This window comes from Kogia breviceps, chromosome 1 (assembly GCF_026419965.1).
Source record: "Kogia breviceps isolate mKogBre1 chromosome 1, mKogBre1 haplotype 1, whole genome shotgun sequence".
Taxonomy (NCBI): Eukaryota; Metazoa; Chordata; class Mammalia; order Artiodactyla; family Physeteridae; genus Kogia; species Kogia breviceps.
Window position 1 is genome coordinate 164,874,898 of NC_081310.1, and position 18,151 is coordinate 164,893,048.

General features: G+C 44.2%; 1 protein-coding gene across 3 annotated transcripts in view; it reads left to right on the plus strand.

Moving 5' to 3' along the window:
• The window catches only part of TESK2 (testis associated actin remodelling kinase 2), a 134,731-nt gene that overhangs the window by 114,703 nt on the left and 1,877 nt on the right, over nt 1–18,151 (plus strand). For all 3 annotated transcript variants that reach the window (XM_059042855.2, XM_067008936.1, XM_067008939.1), the window contains 6 exons: nt 6,302–6,448; nt 16,173–16,255; nt 16,482–16,566; nt 16,827–16,910; nt 17,126–17,212; nt 17,921–18,038. In XM_059042855.2, the coding sequence (XP_058898838.1) occupies nt 6,302–6,448; nt 16,173–16,255; nt 16,482–16,566; nt 16,827–16,910; nt 17,126–17,212; nt 17,921–18,038 (604 nt within the window). The remainder of the gene's footprint in view (nt 1–6,301; nt 6,449–16,172; nt 16,256–16,481; nt 16,567–16,826; nt 16,911–17,125; nt 17,213–17,920; nt 18,039–18,151) is intronic.

The following is an 18,151-nucleotide window of genomic DNA, read 5'->3' on the forward strand; positions in this document are numbered from 1 at the left end:
TATACCTTTACCTATAAACCTTTAGTGGTCCCCATGATCTGCTAAATTAGCTATAGATGTTTCATCTTGGTGTTCCAGAACTTCTACACTAACAATAAATATAATAATAATAGCAATAATAACAACTAACATATTGAGAACTTCATTTGACATTGTTCTAAGCATTTTACACATCAGTTCATTAAATCTTCATAATTCTATGGATTAGGTTCTATTATTATTCCCATTTTATAGATGAATGTTAAAGAGTAACCAACCCAGGGTCACACAACTAGTCAGAGGTGATTCAATCCTAGGCAGTCTAACTCTGCAGTATGTGGGTTTCACCACATAATGTACTGCCCAGCTTTACTTTTTAGCTTTATCCCTTCTCCCCTACTTATACTTTATGCAGTAAAAGAAAAACAAAAAAGGAATAACTAGTAATCTCTGCACTTTATCTTTGTGTTCCTTTTGCATAGAATGTCTTTTTTACTCCCAACCCTACATATGGGCTTCTAGGAAACAGAACTGAATCCTCAATGGGTGATTAGCCAGGCCTATGTGGGGGAAGGTATTCCAGGTAAAGGGACCAGCAATGTGCGCAAACGTGCAAGTAAGCAGGGGTCAGACCCTTATAAGCAGGAGTGAAAGACTTTGTATGCCATGCTAAGGATTGTGGATTTTATCCTAAGAGTAATAGGGCATCAGTGAATAATTTTAACAAGGGAGTAGCTTCATGTTGGCATTTTAGAAGGTTAATCTTGGCTGTATTAAGGAAAATGGATTGGAATGAGAGCTAAGTCTGTTCCAGATGTAAGAAGGGGAAAAGAAGACTAGTTAGAAAGCTAATGGTGTAACCTAGGGGAGGGATGATGATGATTAGATATTAATAGTGGGGAGAATGAGTTGTGTACTGTGAGCTAAGCACTGTGCTAGACATACTTTGTATACCGTATCTCTTTTAATTAGTCCCTGCTTTTGATTAAATACCAAATCATATTGGTTCTACCTTTGAGATGTCTCCAGATATTAACCTCCTTTCCATTCTTGCTGCCATTGTCTTTCTCAGGCATTTGTTACTTTTCACCTGGATGATTCCAGAAGCCTCCTAACTGTTCTCCCAGCCTCAATTTTTGACCTTTCCATACAGTTTTTACATTACTGTTAGAATGATATTTCTGTGAAGCATGTCTGATCATTGTCCTGTATGAAAAAAAATTGTTAGTTGATTATATGTCATCTCTACTGGACTGTGAACTCGACTAGACTAGACTGTGAACTAAGGGCAGGGACTGGCCCCACTTAGTTTTATGTTTCTACGTAGTAGGTTTTCAGTGTTTGTGTAGGTGGACGGATAGAGAGATGAATGGGTCTACCTCAGGACAACTGTGCTAATTAAGTGGCAGCAAATGATCTCTGTTAGTTGGATGGCAGCACATTTATCTGCCCTGGGTAAGTGCCCTAGCTCTAGGCTATTTGGGTAGATTCTTCAAAAAGGTATAATAATTCTTACAGTTGATGTTTTCTTCAGAACCTCTCTGAATATGTCTTTGAACCACTGTTCATAGATGTTTGTTTGATTACAGATATCAGTACATTGATAATTCAAAGTTTTTTTTTAAAAAAAGGTAACCATTTGCCTTGTTCTTCTGACTGGTTATGATTGGGTGAGATTATGATTAGAATCAGCAAGAATTGAGAACAGGAGCCCTGGGTGTAGTGAATGTTACTTCAGGGAGAGGTAAGTATTGCCTAGTCCTGCTCCAGAATATTCTTTGTATGGGCATGTTTATGTGTCTGTCTGTGTCTGAGTGGTACCATCAGAGCCTATAGGGTGTATGTGGGAAGAACCGTACTCTCAGCCTAGACAACTCTTAACTATCTTTTTAGGATCCAACTCAGGTGTTACTTTTTCTCTGAAACTTTCTAAACTCCTCAGTATCTACTTTCATACCCAAGTATTTACCTCTGCTAAAGGGTTATTAGCATTAGTTACTTACCTATGTGTCTTTCATTGAACTTCTTTAAGGTGTAAACTGAGTGTTTACATACCTACAATTACTATGTGGATGGGAGTCTTCCAATCACTGGGAGATATAATGTTGATATAAATGGACAGGTTCTTACTATCATATGGGGGTGACAGGAATGGGAGGAGCGCTCAATAAATCTTCGTAGAAATAAGCTGAATTGATATTCCTTTTTTTTTTGGCCACACCGTGAGGCTTGTGGGATCTTAGTTCCCCGGCAACCAAGAATTGAACGTGGGCCCATGGCAATGAAAGTGCCCCTGGACAGCAAGGGAATTCCCTGAATTGATATTCCTGAGTGTAGAATTAAGTGTCCACTTACCCCGTCCCTTTGATGATTTTCTAGGGTGTTGGCATATGATTTCGTACATACATAGTAATATTGTTTAGTCACCAAACACACATTTGTTTACTGAGTGCCTTCTAAGAAAAGAGTCTTTAATGAAATCAAGTATCAAACACAAATGAAATGGCAGAAATGCTAACATTTTATTAGACCATGAAGAGGAGAGGTTTTGGTGTAGGTAAAGTTGGGGAACAGTCACTTAGAGGTATTGAAGTACCTATAACACATTTGATTGGCTGATATTATAGTTTTCTGAACTTGAAAGTTTAAAAGAACAACAATAAAAATTGTAAAATCTTCTCTCTTTAGTATGTATTTAAATGTGTTGCCAGTGCCTTAGGTTGTTTTGTAGAGCTCCCAAGGGAGTGGTCTGGAAGAAAATGAAAGCAAAGCAGCTGCTATCCCTAACCGGGAAAGCTGAATGTGCTGGAACAGTTGTTCTTGCCTCTGCTTCCCACAGAGGGATTTGTTCAGAGAACACACCAGCTGAGTCTGCACAGGGAGTTGCTCATAGGGAAGTGGACGTTCCGACTAATGGGCACACAGTGTAGCAACTTAGAAATCTTCCTTCTTGGCAGATCTCAAACTTCCTTTCCTCATACATGCAAAGGTCTTGAGACATTGAGAAGTTGTGGTTTCTGAGGGCCCAGAGGCTTATCAGCTCCACCAAAGTATTCACCGAAGGCAGGCAAGAAAAGTGTGTTGTAACAATAAATTCCATTTGGTTTCCCTCTCTGGATCTGGTTTGTGCTTTTTCCATCTTGCCGGGAAAAGTCAGAGCCTACTAGCCAGTGTGGTTCCTCACCTTGTCTCACTTCTCTCCTCTGCTCTCCACCCTGTGGCTTGGTCTGTGGATGTCTCAGGCTTTCAGAGACATTACTGGACAGAGTAATAAACATGTGTTTCTCTGAACCAGAATCAAGAGTCCTGGCTTAGCCTGGCCCACAGAGAATGCACATACAGGCTTTTCACCAGTCTTTTCTGCCTGGCCCTCAGTAGGAAGCCTGAGTGGCTCCCAAAGTCAGGCCTTCCATGTCACACTGTCACCACGCCAAAGAAGTGAACCACCACCTCTTCATATCTTTTTCACTCTCAGAGCTAAAGAAATTTGTCTGCATGTTTAGCTGTCAGCTTCGTTGCTCCTGTATAGCTTGGAATTTGCAAGTTCAGTTTCTTTTTAGCAAATGAGCACCTCAGACGTAAACTGTGAACAGATTCAACTAGAGTGAAGAGATGAGGGCACTATGCTAATGCTGTCATTATGCCTCATTTTGAGATTTCCAAAGCTGGATTATCAAGCAAGATGAAGCAGATCAACAGGTTTCCCTTTTGAGAAGTTTAGCGTATTTTTAGCCATTCTCTCTGCTTTGCCAAACCTGATCCACTTCATCCAAGGATCTGAAGTGCTGCATCGTGCTGCCCCCAACTGGTTCTTTTTGGTGCTTATGTTACCACATCAGAAAATCTCATTATATGGAACTTATATTTTTTTCTTAGCACTTTCATGTATTTGTATTTAATTCTTATAATAACATTGTGAGTTATATGGATCATGGATTATCATACCTACTTTTTATGTGGGAAAACTGAAGGGTAGCCTTATTAGTTGATTTAAAATGGCTGTTGAGGCAGACTTGGACTAAAATTCAGATTTAAAAATGTGTGTGTGTGTGTGTGTGTGTGTGTGTATATATATATATATATATTTATTTATTTATTTATTTGGTTGCACTGGGTCTTAATTGTGGCATGTGGGCTCCTTAGTTGTGGCTCCAGGGCTCCTTAGTTGCAGCTCATGGGCTCCTTAGCTGTGGCATGCAAACTCTTAGTTGCGGCAGGCACGTGGGATCTAGTTCCTTGACCAGGGATAGAACCCGGGCCCCTTGCATTGGGAGTGTGGAGTCTTATCCACTGAGCCACCAGGGAAGTCCCTAAAATTCAGATTTCTTGTCTTCTATCCCATTAGGTTCCCTAGTCTTTTGTAAATTCAATATCACCCCCACTCCAAAAAGGTATTAAGAGCTTAATTTTAGGCTTAGAGGAATTTGCCCCCTTTTCTCCCTTGGAAAGAGGAGGGAGATAATACATCATGTAAGGTTTGAATAAATTCATGAATTTAATTGGCAAAAAATTTTGAGCTCCTGTTCTGCATGAGGCTCTCTGTACCCAGACACCATGGCTCTCCAATGTAATTTAGGGGTAGAGCATGAACTCTGGAGCCAGACTGCCTGAGTTTGAACCCTGGCTCTGCTTCTTAATAATTGGGTAACCTTGAGCAAGCTGCTTAACATCTAAATGCCTTTTGTAAAATGAGAATAATAGTACACTTACCTTAGGGTTATATGAAGATTAAATGATGTAATTAATGGAAAGTTCTCAGAGTAGTGCCTGGCACAAAGCAAGTACCAAGTAAATAAATATTAGCTGCAGCTGCTGCTGCTATTTTTGTTATTATTATTTATTATCTCTATATAAATAGGCTTATTTGCTCTTAAAAAAAGGGCAAAGCAGCTCTTCATGGGTATGTAGGAATGACAGACAGCCAAATTTCTTGAAAGAGTACATCTTCGTGTCGTTTCCCCTTAGCCTTATCTCCTGCTCACTCCTCAATTCACTTTGTTCTTACTCTGGTCTTAACCACTTTACTGTAACTGCTCTGGCCATGGTTGCCAGTGACTTCTTAGTTGCAAATTCAGTAGACACTTTTTAGGCTCATCTTACTTGATCTATAGCATTTGATACTATTGGTCATTTCCTCTTTGGAATGTTTTCCTCCTTTGGCTTCTGTGGTGACATTCTTGCTTGCTTCTTCTTCCTCTGCCTGCTCCTTTAAATGCTGCAGTTGCTTGGGATTCTGGTAATTTCCCACCTTACATGTTAACCCCTGGGCAGTTCCGTACATTCCTTAGCCTCAGTGACTACTTCAGCTCAATGTCATTGCCTCCTAAATGTTAAGTCTCTAGCCCAGACTTTGCTCCTAAACTTCAAACTGACTCTGTATAGGACATTTCCACATGTCCTTAAACCCAACATGTCCTACTTGAACTCACTATCTTTTAACATTGCCTCTTCTAAAAACCTGCTCCTCTCCCTGTATTCTGGATATTTAATAATGACACCCAGGGACCGGTAGCCTGCGATCAACCTAGGAGCTTTTCATTGCCCTTATCCCCTCATCCAGCATTCATCAAGTTTTTTTTTTGACTTTGCCATCTAAATCTTAAATGCTCTATTCCAGTGCCTCCACTATTGCCTTAACTCAGGCATTCTTTCACCAGGATTATCGCAATAATCTCCTAACCTATTTTCCCTTCTCCGTATTCTCCACTCTAATCCATCTATCATACCATTGCTAAAATAATCTTTTCTTTAAAAAACAAATATGAACATGTTGCTCTTTTGCTTAAAAGGCTTCTTTTGTTCCTTATAGACAGGATAAAGTCCATATACCTTAGCAAAGCATATCAGCCTCACCTGCCTCTCCTGTCATGCACTCTGGCCATATTGAGTAAATTAGTTTCCTGAATACACCATGCTCTTTACCTATAACTTTACATATGCGGCTCCCTCTCTGTGGACTTTCTTTCCTGCTCCCCCAAGTCATCCTTTGGACTCCTTTATTTCCTTTGTGCAGCTTTCTCTGACATGCCTAGACTGAGTTAGTAACTTTATCCTCTGTGCTGCACAGTGCTGTCGTACCTGTACAAAGCCATCTTTTAGCATTTACTACATTATATTGTTTGTCTATATCCCTTAATAGATTGTGATCTTCTCAAAGGAAGGTGCAGCACGTACCATAGTGCCTGGATGCAGAATAAGCCCTCAGTAACTTCAAAAAAAAAAATTACAGTCTCTATCTTCTAGGTGTCTACTCTCTAGTGGTTTCACCACCACCCTAAGCATTCCTGACAAATGGTAGCTGGGTTTTCCTTCTGTTTTGCAGTATATCAACTCTGGAAACCTGGAACAGTTGCTAGACAGTAACCTGCATTTGCCCTGGACTGTGAGGGTGAAACTGGCTTATGACATAGCAGTGGGCCTCAGCTACCTTCACTTCAAAGGCATTTTCCATCGGGACCTCACATCTAAGGTACGAAGGCTTTACATGCACTACTCTTTGAGACACTGTCTTCCATTACCAAGAAAACTGTGTTAAGAAACCAGTCATTAATGTGCTTGAGAATGATGGAGATCTCTTATAAATTCAACATACAATCACAGAGGATACAACTTATTACTATGTACAGCTAGTCCTTACAAAGCCAATCTCGGCTCACAGCGGGTACCTTTCATTGCTGAGTCTGGCAACACATACATCTTGAGCACCTTCACTCTTGGCTTCAGGTCCTGAATGTGTGTTGCAGGAGTAGATGGCATGAGGACACTTAAGAGGTTCTTGCCCTATAGGAGTGACAGCAGTCAAGGCAATGTGGGAGCCTGTGTCTTAGTGTTCTCTCCCATGGCCTCCAGCAGGAGTTCTGTGATTTTTAGTCACTTGAGTGTAGGTTTTGAAAACCATAATGTACTGACCCATTTTCTTTCTGTGTGATTGAGTTTCTGCCACCCTGCCAGTTCCTCTTTGTCGCCAGCTGGTCTCTTTAGTATTCTCTCGCTGTCCAAATTGCTGTGTGACCAGGTTAGAAAAGAGTTGCTTTTAGAGGAAGTTGGCCATACTACAAGGCAGACACCTCAGGGCCAAGTAGCACAGGACATCACATGACAAGGCTTATATAAATAGTACTGTTTGATCATTGATATGGGAACTATAAATCATCTAATATAACTTCTGTCCAAGAGCTGATTTAAAGTCTTCTAGGGAGGTATTATAGAAGTTTTGTACCTGCCCAAGAATAGCTGTTATTTCATTCTGCACCCTCAATACATACATATGCACACACATGCACGTGCATACACATACTCCTATAGCTCTTCTGTCATGGATGAGGGGTATGGGATCCTGTTATAAGAAAAAGTTTGCAAAGGGAACAAAAGCAGGCTGTGCTCTCAGAGCCAATAAGGCCTAGAGCAGTGAGTCCCTGGCTACGTCACATTAGAATGGTTCTGGTGTTCCAAACAGCAGTACTGTCCCCGAGGGACCCTGGCCATTGGTTTGTGAGTACTACACAGAAAATAGCTTTGGGGAGGTGCTTGTAGGGCCCCTGGGTGTGGCAGGGCCATTTGTAGTCAGCTGCACTGTTACTAAAGGAGCACTAAGACTGGCAGGTGGAATCTGGTGACCAGCTGAGACCTAGTTGTGAGGAGTCCTTTATCTTCATTGGTATAAGCAAGGACTGGACAGTTGGACAGCTGGGACCTGGAAGGTGGTATCATTTCCTTTTATCAGACTTTTCTCCTTCCTTAGAATGTCTTAGAAACTCAAAACTTAGAAAACTGCACTTGTTCCAGGCAAATGGGTGGGGTTGTATCAACTTAGATACTGCCTTAAGTTGGTAGTATACTCTCACCTTAGGCATGCAACTAAAATCAAATTGCTGGGGCTTCCCTGGTGGCGCAGTGGTTAAGAATCCGCCTGCCAAGGCAGGGACACAGGTTCGAGCCCTGGTCTGGAAAGATCCCACATGCCACGGAGCAACTAAGCCCGTGCGCCACAACTACTGAGCCTGCGCTCTAAAGCCCATAAGCCACAACTACTGAGCCCTCGTGCCGCAACTACTGAAGCCTACGTGCCTAGAGCCCATGCTCTGCAACAAGAGAAGCCACCACAATGAGAAGCCCATGCACTGCAATGAAGAGTAGCCCCAGCTCTGCAACTAGAGAAGGCCTGCGTGCAGCAACGAAGACCCAACGCAGCCAAAAAAATAAAAATAAAAATAAAAGTAAAAATCAAATTGTTGCTTCCTACTCAGAGAGCATCATTTCTTCTAAGGTGGAGGGAGGTCATGACAAGTTATCTGTCAGTCACACAGATGTTTCCTGTACACCTACATGAGTGTCTCCAGTGCCTGGTACCATGAATGAAGGGATATTTGAAAAAGATAATTTCTGACCAGAGGTAGTCTTGTTGGGAAATAACTGAAGAATAGTTCATAGCATTTTATAATTGAGTGTTTAGCTATAGACTATAGGTTTTCAGACAAAAGAAAGATCACTAGGCTAGGGTAGCTAGGCTTTCTGGAGGAAAGTCCTCCACTACCAATGAGTTCCTAAGAACTCATCATATTCTCTTCAGTGCCCCCAAAACTCTTTGTCCCATTGTGCTAGTGTCCAAGTGTGATTCTGTCTGGGATTGTCATAGTATATGTATTGTAAAAATGACTAACCTTTTTGGAACTATAGGGTAAGACCACTATCCTTTGGTTTTCCTAATAGGGAGTGGGTATTCCCATGTCAGTTGGCTTGAGATGAGAAAGAACTCAACCAGGAGAAAGAACTCCCTGGTATCACTGGGCTGTACTTTCTTGGGTCTGAACTTTAGGGGGTGTTGAGAACAAATGACTTTGCAACCTGGAGACAGGCTGGGAAGTACACTCTAGGGAATCTCAAGTTGAAGAAAAACTTCATTGCCCTTTTTATCATCTCTGAGCTTTTGGTAAAGTTTTGTCCAAATGTTTTATCTTCATAGTGTTGCAGAGATTAAGGAGAAAGTTGTATGTCCCCACCTAGACCAGAGCAGCCCCACCCAGGAGACCTGTGTGATGGTGACAATGACCATAAGAATGAGAAGCTCAAGGGAGAAGTCTAAAGGGACAGAGTAGGGCTTTGAAATTTCCAAATTATCTCCTTATTGTCAGCCTTGGGTCTGAGTTTGATTTCTTTAAGGACAATAAAAGGTTTACTTACATTTTAGCGTGTACACTTCCTATTATCTGATGGTTCTTTTGTGTCCGTGTCTCCCACCAACACATGAGTTTCTCAAGTGCTGCTCATATTCACCTTTTTATTCCTAGCACCTAACATATAGAGCCTGTCAGAGTAGGGGCTTCCTGGCTCTCTTTCAGAAAATGTGCTTGATGGCACAGAGGCCAAAACATCTGCTTGAGAACTGAGACTTTGAGTCCCACACCCAGTTTTGTCCCACCTCTTTAAATGACCTCAGTGCTCTTGGGTCCTTAGTGTCCCCAGTCTATTGACCTCATAGGAGTGATCAGTCCGGGCTTTTCAGGCCAGAGCTAACAGGAGGGATTTAAAGTAGTAGGAGCATGTTCCAGGTAGGTAAACCGGGATAGAGAGAAGCACATGCCTTTTTCCAAATGATCCTGAGCCTATGGTAGCGGCAAAGAGGATCACTGGTTTCCAATCAGAGTGCCTACTGAAAGCAGTATTGCCTTTGTAGGATTCACACATCAGTAGTTACTGCAGTACTGTTTTCAAGAGTGAAGAGTCTGTCAGATATAGCTGTTCTGTCTAATTTTGTAATTATTGCAATGCTGATGATTTACTTAGAATCAAGTGGGATGCAGTGTGGCTTTAAAAACATTCCGTTCTTGGGCTTCCCTGGTGGCGCAGTGGTTGAGAGTCCGCCTGCCGATGCAGGGGACACGGGTTCGTGCCCCGGTCCGGGAAGATCCCACATGCCGCGTATCGGCTGGGCCCGTGAGCCATGGCCGCTGCGCCTGCGTGTCCGGAGCCTGTGCTCCGCAACGGGAGAGGCCACAACAGTGAGAGGCCCGCGTACTGCAAAAAAAAAAAACAAACAAACAAAAAACCAAAAAAAAACATTCCGTTCTTGAGCTCCATCAAGAAGTGGCAACAGCCACACACAGGCTAGGAGTGGCTGGTACAACTGTACGTGAGCCATGGCTCTTACGGGCAGCTGGGAGAGCAGTTTCTTTCTGCTTAATACTGTTACTGCCCAGGATCAGGCAAGCACCACTAGTCTTTTTGGATTTCCCCTAAGAGTGTGAATTATGAATTGTACCCCTCTTCTTGGTTGCTGGGTTTTTGTTAGTTTGTTTTGGGTTTTTTGGGGGGTGGGAATGGTTTTTTTGTTTTTTTTTTAACTCCAAATAATCCACTCTGGCCATTCCACTAGAGTGAAAAGCCTATCTACCTGTGGTCTTAGGCTATACCTCACAACTAGGAACAGAAAATGTGAATTTTCAGAGATTGAAGAGAGCATGAATTAGAAACAAAGCTGAATGCTGTGGGGATGTAGAGAGTGTGTATTAGGGCACCCTGTAGTCATTTTTTATAAAGAGAACCATCAACAGCCTTTGGGAACCATTTATACTGTGCTATTAGAGGACATAGAAATTACTAGAATGCAATCGGTACCATCCATGGGCTCTTAGTCAAGTTGGAGAGACAGATATGTGAGTAGATTATTAACCAAGAATTACAGAAAAGAGAGGGGATCACATAGTGGGATGGAGGGGAAGGGAAGGGATGGGACACATTACAGCAAACCAGATAATCTTTTGAGACTTGGACTGCAGCCGTCTCTGGGACATTTAGGAGGGCAATTCAGTCTCTGATCTCCCTGTGGTACAAAAAGAACTTTTAACCCTTCTTGAGATGTAGAATCAGTACTTTCTTTCTAAGTGGGTTTATAGAGTGAATTTGTTGGGGGTAAGTGGAGAGAGGTGTTGGCACATGGAAAGCCTTTTTTGTTGTTGTTATAGAAATAGCTTTAGCTTAGAGCTAACTCTCACAAATGGACTTGGCATTTCTCCGCTCAGGTGGTTCTATTCGGTGCCAATACTAACTGTGCAGCTGTTCTAGAAGACCTCAGAATCTGCTCTTAGGTGTCTACTCTGGCCCAGTTCTGAAGGATTTATGTTGGCTTCCAGAAAGGCATTCATGGCCACCTTTTGAGTCTCTTGTCAGCTCAGTCCCCATTATGGAGAGTCGAATGTATGATTAGTGTATGCCTTTTCACCTGCTTTTGAAAGAAGCTTCAGTCATCTATCCAGGCTTTCATATAACAAACTTTTGCTAAGTTCTTTCTGTGTGTCTGTGCTAGGTTAGAGATAAAGAGATGAATGGGATCATTCCCTGCCCTTGAGAGGCAAACATGTAAGTCTCTCTGCTACGGTGTGATGTATTATCATAGGAGTAGGATAAAGAAGAACGGGAGCCAGGCAGAAGCAGTGCCTGGGCTCCTCTTTGAACCTGAAAAGGTCACCTGTCGCCTCAGGAAGTCTGACTGGGCCTTTCTTATGTCTGCTGCTTATTCCAGGCATACTTTTGAATAAAGCATTCTTCATCCTCTATTTAGTGGACTTTGTATCCCGTACAGCGTGAAAATTAGTCTGGCTTCTTCAGAACCCCACAGTGGTCTGAGCTTCATATTTTGTACTCTGTAGTCAAATAGTCTGTATTGGGTCCATGTCCAAGTTGGGTGAGAAATGCAAGCATTACACTAGGTGCCCTGGGATTAACCAATGTTGGAGGTAGGGGTTAGCATCCCAGATGAAGGGGTCTTATTGTATTGCCTGCACAAACAGTGCTGCCTTCTCCACGGGCCCTGGCCCCTTTTGCTATCTTAAGACTACATTGTTCCTGCCATGGCCTTGCTGTCTCTAGTGGAAAGCTTTTCAGCCAGTTCCTCTGGAGAGGCCAAAATCATTAGGAGGGATCCCTTTAGAATCAGGAGACCTGCGTCTTTACCACTTATAGTTGTAAGCTACACTTTTCTCATCTTAAATGTAAAAATCTCAGATCTGCCCACCTGACAATGTTATCTGAATCACTTGGATTATGTTTATGAAAAATGTTTTATAATTCATAAAGTACCACACAGACAGAAGTAGACAATCTTTCCCTTGCCCAAGGGGCTAGGAAATATTCTCTAGGCCACTTCCTCTAGGCCACTTCCCTCTTAAGACATCCCTGCTTTGCTAAAGCTTACAGTCTATAGCTATAGGAAGGGACTATAGAAACAGATACTTTCATTATAATATTTCAGATGCTAAGGTTAGAGAGAGGAGAAGCATAGGGTGCTTTGAAAAAGGATATTTAACCTAACCTGAGGGTACAGAGAAGACTTCTTGGAGAAGGTGATGCTTGAGCTGAATCTTGAAAATTGAATTCTACTTAGTAAGTATTTTGTGTGTGGAGGGGGGTTATATTCCAGATCAGACCAGACTGCATAAACAAAGGCATAGAGGCATAAACGGTCTGATGTGTGAGGCTGAAGTGGTAGGGGATAAGAATTGAAAAGAGAGGAGTCTGATCATATACTATCTAATTGGATTTTATCTTCTAGACAGGTAATGAAGAACCATTGTGGCTTTTTTAAAGTAACAGCTTTTTTGAGATATTTTTCACATAAAATAAAATTCACCCTTGCAAAGTATACATTTCAGTAGTTTTTAGTATATTCAGTAATCACCACTAACTAATTTAAAAACTTTTCATCACTCCAAAAGGAAAACCCCATGCCCTGTTCTCCTCTCCCTTCAGCATTTGGCAATCACTAATCTTTTATCAGTTTCTATGGATTTGCTTATTCTGGACATTTTATATAATGGAATCATACAATATGTCATTGCCAGCTTTTAAGTAGGGGAGTAACACAGATTTGCATTTTACAGAGATCCTGCTGGCAGAAATGAGGAAGGTGGATTATGGAGATCAAGCCTGGCCCAAGCCACAGAGACCAGCTGGAATATTGCAGTATTCAGGGGAGGATGTGAACTAGGGTGATAGCGGTGGGGACGAAGAGGGAGGGACCGATTTAGAAGCTAAAATTACTTGGAGTAAAGAGTAAAAAGTCTAGGCTGAATCTCAAGTTTCTTGCTTAGCAAACTGGGTGGAAAATGGCAGTGCCAGCTGACATAAAAATATAGCTAGAGTTTTAGTTTTGGGGGAAAAAAGATGAGTTCAGGTTTGCATGTATGGAGTTCAGTGTGAATAATCCAGGAGGAGATGTCCAGAAATAGATGAGATGTGCAAAGCTGAAGCTTGAGGATAAAGGTCAGTGCTGAGGATATACATTTGGGAGTCATCAGCACAGAGGTGGTAATTAGAAAAGAAATGTGGAATAGCCTCAACAATAGAGCACAAGGTGTAGGCCCAAGATAGCACCCTGAGACCATCATCCTCATGGGTTAGGGCCTACATTGGAGTGTGTAAAGGTGGAGAAGGAAATCCATAGTGTCACAGAAGCCAGGAGAGAAGAATCAAAAGGAACAAGAATAGCCTGTAACTAGCCTCTAATGGCTAGTCTGTTAGCTCCAGGACTGCAACGGCTTAGTCTCTGCATGCCCAGTACTAATATGATTCCTGAATCATATGTAAAAATGCTGAAGAAAATAATCAGCAATGTCAACAGCAGCAAGATCAAGTAATATAAGGACTGATTTTGTCTAGTGAGCTTAATGCCACAGAACTCATGGGGATCCTCAGTGAGAACACTTCCGGCAGAAGCCAGTGAGGAAGGAATGGGAGATAAGGAACTAAAAACAGCAAGTGTTGCCAGCCAAACTTCACTAGCCTAGACCCCAGTAAGGGCAGGCTCAGGAGTTTATTGAAAAACCCTATAGGAACTAATCCTGGTCAGAGTTGCTCTCTATTTTCCTTCTCGCCTCAGAAACAGACTCCTAAAGTTTGCTCTTTTGATTTTCAGTATTCCATCTCTGTCTTTGGCTATAATGTCCAGCTGTTGGCTGTGGAGAAGCTTTAAGAGAGGCAGTGGGCACACTCCAGACCAGAGGCAGACTGGGCTAGGCAGGCTCGCCCCATGTTGTAGGGCCCTGATCATCCCTGCCGTAGTCATTTCTTAGCTGCTCAGAGAAGCGACTATGAAGTCACTTCCTCCTGGATGGGTGGTTTACAATGAGTGAACAAGAGGTCTCCATGAATGTGAAGATGGGGCAGAAACTGAACAGCTTTGACAAGGGCAGTATACTGTGGTCCTGTTCTGTTCCTTACTTGCTGAATCTAAGCTGAATTTAACAGGGTTCTTTCTGAGGGCTATAAAGCAAATAGTAAATAGGACTTCAGACTGAGCCTTGTAGACAGGAACCTGAGTTGCTGGTGAAAGAGAAGGAGGAGGGGAGACAAACAAGTGACAGATCTGAGGTGCCACTGCCTCACAAGCCAGTGCCCAATAGCCTAGGCTTTGGCTGTCTAATAGACAAGCTGGCCTAGAGCCTGTCTTCTCACACAGTAAAGTCAGGGAGCTGGGGTGGGGGTGGCGGAGTGCTGAGCCAGTGGACTGATGGGAGGGCCAAAGCCAGGACAAGCATAAGGATGGTCCTGCTTAGAAGCCAGAGACACTTATGTCTGCCAGGAATCAAGGGTAGGAGAGGATGTAATGAAATCACATTACATGAAATCACATTTCCCTTCCAACTCAGGGAAAGAGAGAATAGTGTGATCACATCAAAGCCAGAATAAGGGACTAATTTGTACCTGATGTGGAGTAAGCAGGTGACTTGGCAATGCCTTGGCAACTGGGCGCCAAGGCAAGGAAGAGGGAGGGCTGGTTTCGTGATATAGGGCCTTGCTGGCTCCAGAAATGTCCCTGGGAGCCAAGGATCCCTGCTCCCTGCTGCCTCTGGAGGAAGGTGGGCGGAGTGAGTTGCCTCCTGAGCGAGAGTGGTGTAGGGCCATTTTGAACACAGCTGTTTGGGGAGAGTTTGTTGCTGCTTTGTGTTTATTTTCAAGTCACTTGGGTCATCCTTTCTCTGGAGACAGCAGCATTTGTTCAATGAGCTTGTCCTGAGCCTGTCTCATGACTTGAATACTGTGAGGAAGGAAGGCCCAAACCTGAACTTGCTCCTGAGGAGCTGATGGCCTCTGCTAGGCTGTAAGAGGGAGTGGCACAGAGGGGTTAAAGGAGTTGAGATGAGAGAGAGATGAAGGTGAGAGCTGGAGAGGTCAGGACTGGAAAGGTAAGCTTGTCTTAAAACACAAAAAATTTTATGAGGTGAAAAGAATTGGAAGAACATTCCCAATGGAAGGGAACAGTATAAGCAAAGGCAAAGGTTTGAAGGGCCTGTTCAGGCTTCCCAAATCAAGCTTGTCTGTTACAAGTTTGGATGAAGATGTGTACGTAGGGGCACCAAGGCACAGGGAGGTTGGTAGCTGGTTGGTTAGAGCCAGATCATGGAATTTTTTTCTTTGGCTGCATGGGGTCTTCGTTGCTGTGCACGGGCTTTCTCTAGTTGCGGCGAGCAGGGGCTACTCTTCGTTGCGGTGCACGGGCTTCTCATTGTGGTGGCTTCTCTTGTTGCGGAGCATGGGCTCTAGGTGTGCGGGCTTCAGTAGTTGCAGCACGTGGGCTCAGTAGCTGTGGCTCACAGGCTTAGTTGCTCCACGGCATTTGGGATCTTCCCGGACCAGCGATCGAACCTGTGTCCCCTGCATTGGCAGGCAGATTCTTAACCACTGTGCCACCAGGGAAGTCCCAGAGATCATGGAATTTTAACGCCAGAGAAGAGGTTGGTTGTGATCCTGTGGGCAGTGAAAGTTGGCGTAGGCTTGGGCACTTGTCCTGTGCTTACATTACTTGGCAAGATCAGACCTGGCCTTGGGTCTCTATGTTCTGAGGGAAGGATGAAGGGAGGCCAGGGGCCTGATGATAGCCTGTCTTCCTCCACTAGATTGTAAGCTCCAAGAGGACAAGGGTTTCTGTTCATTGAGGTATCTCTGACACTTAGAACCATGCCTAGCACATAGAAAGTAAGATAAATATTTGTTTGGAGAATGATATAATCCTAGGGCAGCCACCAAAGATCCAGGCCTAACTCATCTCACATGACCCGCCCACGGGGGTCAGCCCAAGAGTGTGTTTTCACCAAGGAGCAGAGGACAAGGTGCCCTGTGGCAGGGAGGGGTGGTGGTAAAGTCTATGGCTGGCTGGTCCCACTTCTGAGCCACATTGTCTTCTTTTTTGGGAACCCTAGAACTGCCTGATAAAGAGGGATGAGAATGGTTACTCTGCAGTGGTAGGTGACTTTGGCCTGGCTGAGAAGATCCCTGATGTCAGGTGGGTAGCCTTAATGGGTGCTGGGGTCCCAGAAGGGACTGAGGCAAAGGGAAGACTCCAGCTTCCTCCTCAGCGGCCAGGACTTGGTCACAGCCCAACCTCAGCTCCCTAAATTCAGTTAATTCTAGTGTGTGCCCATCCTTGGGGGAGAGGAATTCCCAGTGGTCAGATATTTCATTGCACCTGCCAGCGGCAAGCTCATTTTCCATGTAATCTCACCCCACAGCATGGGGAGTGAGAAGCTGGCTGTGGTGGGCTCACCCTTCTGGATGGCACCCGAGGTTCTCCGAGATGAGCCCTACAATGAAAAGGTGAGTCTGGGGACCCCACGGAGGTCTGGTTCTCTGTAGAATCCATTCTTAGCAGGAAGTGTCCTGAGTCACACTTCATGTATGGGGTGAGGATCTACATCCTTCGTGCCAGAAACAGGGCTGGTACCTGTCAGCTGCCTGGTGAATGAATTGAATGAAATATGGAGAACAGGGCCCAGGCCTGGGCTGGTGGACATGAGGGGCAGAAACCCCACCTCTCACCCCATTGAGAGGGAAACTGAGATCTCACTTCCCACCAGGCGGACGTGTTCTCTTATGGTATCATCCTCTGTGAGATCATCGCCCGCATACAGGCTGATCCAGACTATCTTCCCCGAACTGAGGTAAGCTCCAGGATGGGGGTCAGTGCCACTGGGATGGGGCTGCTTTTGAGTCCATGGAATTGTTTTTTTCTTGGGTGGAGTTGCTGGAACTTAGTCTGTGGTTACTTCTCTGGGGCAGTTCTCAGACTCTCCTGAGCAGGCCAGGATGGGTGGAGGGATTAATGACCTGGCTACCAGTGTTCCCTGGTCCTTCCCCACCATATACCCATCCACAGAATTTCGGGCTGGACTATGACGCTTTCCAGCACATGGTGGGAGACTGTCCCCCAGACTTCCTGCAGCTCACCTTCAACTGTTGTAATGTGAGTATCTTTTTCCTCCTGGCTTTGGTTGGGGCTGGCTGAACCCTGTTCACCTGGTTAGGACTTTAGGGAGGCTGCTAATTAGCCTCACAGGGACCTGTTTTTCACGGATGAGTGACAGTGCCCACGTTCCCTCCTTTAGGCCTGCTGGACTCTGGTCCAGAGCCTTGGACCAAGGAAAGGAAAATTGCTTTGTATTATCCTGTCCTCAGCTTGTAGTGTAGACCTACCACCCCTTGCCTTAGATATTGATGGAGCTCTGGTCAGGTTTTCGTTGGACTGTGCGTCCAGCTGGTCCAAGACCTGTGAAAAAAGCTCTTGTTAGCCTTTATTTTATATAGCTCTGGGGTTGGACCCACCTGTTATGACTAAGGGGGTAGCTGGGCCTTGTCCAGGTAGCTTCCAGAAACATGTAAGCTGCAGAACTCAACAAAGAATAGAACCAACCAATGTGAACATACCCTTTTGGAGGGCTGTCTGCCAAACAAGGGGATAAGACATATACAGAAAGGCTGCTGAGATAGGGGAGGGTATTAGACAGCATCTTCCCTGACCTTAATTTTGGGACTCACTCTTGTGGTCTGGGGCTTTCAGAAAAGATCTCTTAGATGCACATCTGAATCTTAAAAGATGCCAGACAGACTCAAATGCCATCCTTGGGATGGAAGATGGGAGGGCAGGGCTAATGGCTGGTGTGGATGACTACAGATGGACCCCAAACTGCGCCCATCCTTTGTGGAGATTGGGAAGATCTTGGAGGCAATTCTGAGCCGCCTACAGGAGGAAGAGCTGGAGAGGGACAGGAAACTGCAGTCCACAGCCAAAGGTAAGAGATTAGACCAGAGTGTCCAACCTGACACCAAGGGAGGATATTAGGATGGTGGGGGGAGGGGGATTTCCCTCTAGGGCTGTGATTACAGGATCCCATGTTCAGAAGAA